Source organism: Cyprinodon variegatus, unplaced genomic scaffold (genome assembly GCF_000732505.1).
Source record: "Cyprinodon variegatus isolate N-32 unplaced genomic scaffold, C_variegatus-1.0 Scaffold999, whole genome shotgun sequence".
Lineage (NCBI taxonomy): Eukaryota > Metazoa > Chordata > Actinopteri > Cyprinodontiformes > Cyprinodontidae > Cyprinodon > Cyprinodon variegatus.
In genome coordinates this window covers 18,247-20,973 of record NW_015151452.1, presented here as the reverse complement: position 1 = coordinate 20,973, position 2,727 = coordinate 18,247, and the positions used below count along the sequence as shown (strand labels likewise).

At 39.6% G+C, this 2,727-nt stretch overlaps 1 protein-coding gene across 1 annotated transcript in view; it reads left to right on the top strand.

Moving 5' to 3' along the window:
* Nucleotides 1–292: 292 nt before the first annotated feature.
* The window catches only part of LOC107100675 (serine/threonine-protein kinase 17A-like), a 20,356-nt gene continuing 17,921 nt past the window's right edge, over nt 293–2,727 (top strand). The window contains exon 1 of the mRNA XM_015399250.1: nt 293–618. Coding sequence (XP_015254736.1) covers nt 431–618 — 188 coding nt within the window. The 5' untranslated portion in view covers nt 293–430. The remainder of the gene's footprint in view (nt 619–2,727) is intronic.

Here is a 2,727-nt window from a genome sequence, read left to right as displayed (position 1 = left end):
TATATATATATAATGTGTTCAATCTAACTTAAAGGTAGTTTCAAAATTTGTTTTGGCCTTTGAAGTGGTTATGACAAGTAAGAGATTATTGTGCACGTCGGCCAGGGTCCAATGAGGCGTCTACGTCTATAATGTCTATGTTTTCATTGGTCTATATCAGTCTGACGAAAGAAGACTGGAAGGCCTGTCAACACCGTCTCGGGCTCTTATTGGCCAGTATACCCATCCATCAAAGGTTGCCATGGCGACAGCAGGCATAGCGGCTCCGCTCGGTGATTTTGCTCATTCTGCCTAGTTCCTTCAGCATGAACCGATCCGGTACCATGCTCTGCGTTCTACCGTCAGACTGAGTTGTTTTCTCCATGGTTTACTGAACTGGACCTTTGAACTTTTCTGCAAAGTTGGAACTCTGGCTCACCCGAACCGAACCATGGTCCCAGAACTCCATGGTACCGGGGAGACCAGAAGCAGGCTGAGGAACCCCAGTCCAGGTGGTACCGCCGGCGGGGCGAACCAGGCCCGTTTTGTCAGGGGCTTGCTTGGACAGATCCAGACGCCCATCAGGACGGAACCGTTCACCGAGAACTACCGCATCATCCCGGGCCAGGAGCTGGGCAGGTAGGCGGCTGCGCTCCTGAGTTCTGCTCGGGGTTCGGTCCCGGATCAAAGGAGCCCGCTTTGGTTCCACTGCAACTGGTTCTGATATTTAGAGCTTTGATTTCAGCCTCTGGAATTTCCTTTCTGTCAAGTTTTGGATTTGAAAAATATTTTTTTTTTACTAAACTAAACTAAGGTGATGAAATTCTGACTGCAGACGCTGATCAATGTTTTCTTTAATATCAAACATCCTGCTGATGTTTTCTATCTAACAAATATTGATACATCAGTTGGAATCAACCTGCTGCCTGCATGTTTGATTCTCATTCTTCTCTTTCTCTCATCTTCACACCTGAACAACAATTCAATTCAACTCAATTTATTTCTATAGCGCCAATTCACATCATGTCATCTCAGGTCACTTCACAGTTCAGCAGATCATCCAGTCAGATTGATTCAAAGTTTTCTATCTAAGGAAAACCAGCTGATTGCATCCATTGACATCACACTAAGCATGCTCTTAGCGACAGTGGAGAGGAAAAACTACCGTAAAGAACTTCAATCTAATCAAAGTCAAATAAATGAAAATTCAATGAAATTAAACCTTTTGAGGCCAGCAGTCGATTCCTGTTCCTCTCAGCAGGTATTTCATTTCCACTTGACCTGCGACTGAGAACTGGCTTTCCTTGATAAGTTAGATTATTTTACAGATTTTGTTTCATTAATTTCTTTCCAAAATGCATTTCTCACACAAGGGCGTAGGTTTGATTAGAACTTTGGTAGGGGCATCATTGGTCGGGTGTCATTGGTGCTATGCAATATGCATGCCATTTTTTATACTTTATAAGAGGAATTCATTGTTTAATGAGAAAAGCAGCATTTTGCTACATTAATAAAAATGTTATTAGCGCTACACTCCCTAGATGCTGTTTATCAAATTGAAGTATCACCGGCTCTGATGAATGTGGAATTAGGACTGTTTTCCACTTTGTAAATGGTTTCATTTGAACAACTAAGACAGAAGGTAAATACAGTATTTTCTTATGAAGATATAGAATTGTGCAGAGGTAAACCCCACTCTCATATTTTTACCTACTGTGCTCTCTCTGTATCAAGCAAAATTTATACATTCATTAAAATATTAACTTCTGGGCTGTAGTTACTCTGTGTAGCCAATTTCATGTATTTTATCTAGGGCTGAAAAAATGAATCATATTAATTGATTATTTATATAGAGACTCTAAAACATAATATAAATGTAAAATGTGCCTTTCCCCCACCCGAGTAACCCAATTAGATCAGTGATTATACCAAAATTGTAAAAAGATTTGTAAACATTTTGCATATAAGATTTATACAAATGTTTTTGTCTGTCAATATTCTTCATCCAGAACTCCTCAAGAGGAAATATTTTCATGTCACCTGATTTAATGTCATTATTAATCTTCCTTAAAGAACCTTTGTTTCTCCAATTAATCGATTCTTCGAAAAAAACGAAGGACAGATTAATTTTACATAATACCCTTTAATGCAGGCATCCCAGATGGCCCAGAGTTCAGCCCCCCCACCACCTGGTGTCTGTCCCTCAGTCCATCTGGTTAAGACCGTAATATGCTGTCGTTAAGGGTCTCTGTGGCAGGCGGGGACCCTCATTAGGCCATTAGTAGGTAGTTTATTGGGTATGTTAGTATGAGCAGTCATGTAATGACACTACAGAACTTTTTATTAGTCAGGAAAACAGCAACGAGTGAGAGTGTGTTTCAATTCAGTTAGACTGAAAAAGATAATCCAACTTAAACAAACTGAATAAAGGTAATAATGAAGGTTGCTTTGGAGGAATAAATCAAAATGTATCAGAGACCAATCAGCTGGTTTTCCTTAGATAGAAAACTTTGCATCAATTTGACTGTATGATCAGGTTGAACTGTAAAGTGCCTTGAGATGACATGAGTTGTGAATTTGGCGCTATATAAATAAACTGAATTGAATTGGATTGAATTGGAAGCCTGTGAGGGAATGTTCTCAGAGCAAACACTTCAGTTTAATTCAATTTAGTTTATTTCTATAGCGACAATTCACACTTTACAGTTCACCAGATCCTCCAGTCAAACTTTTCTATCTAAGGAAACT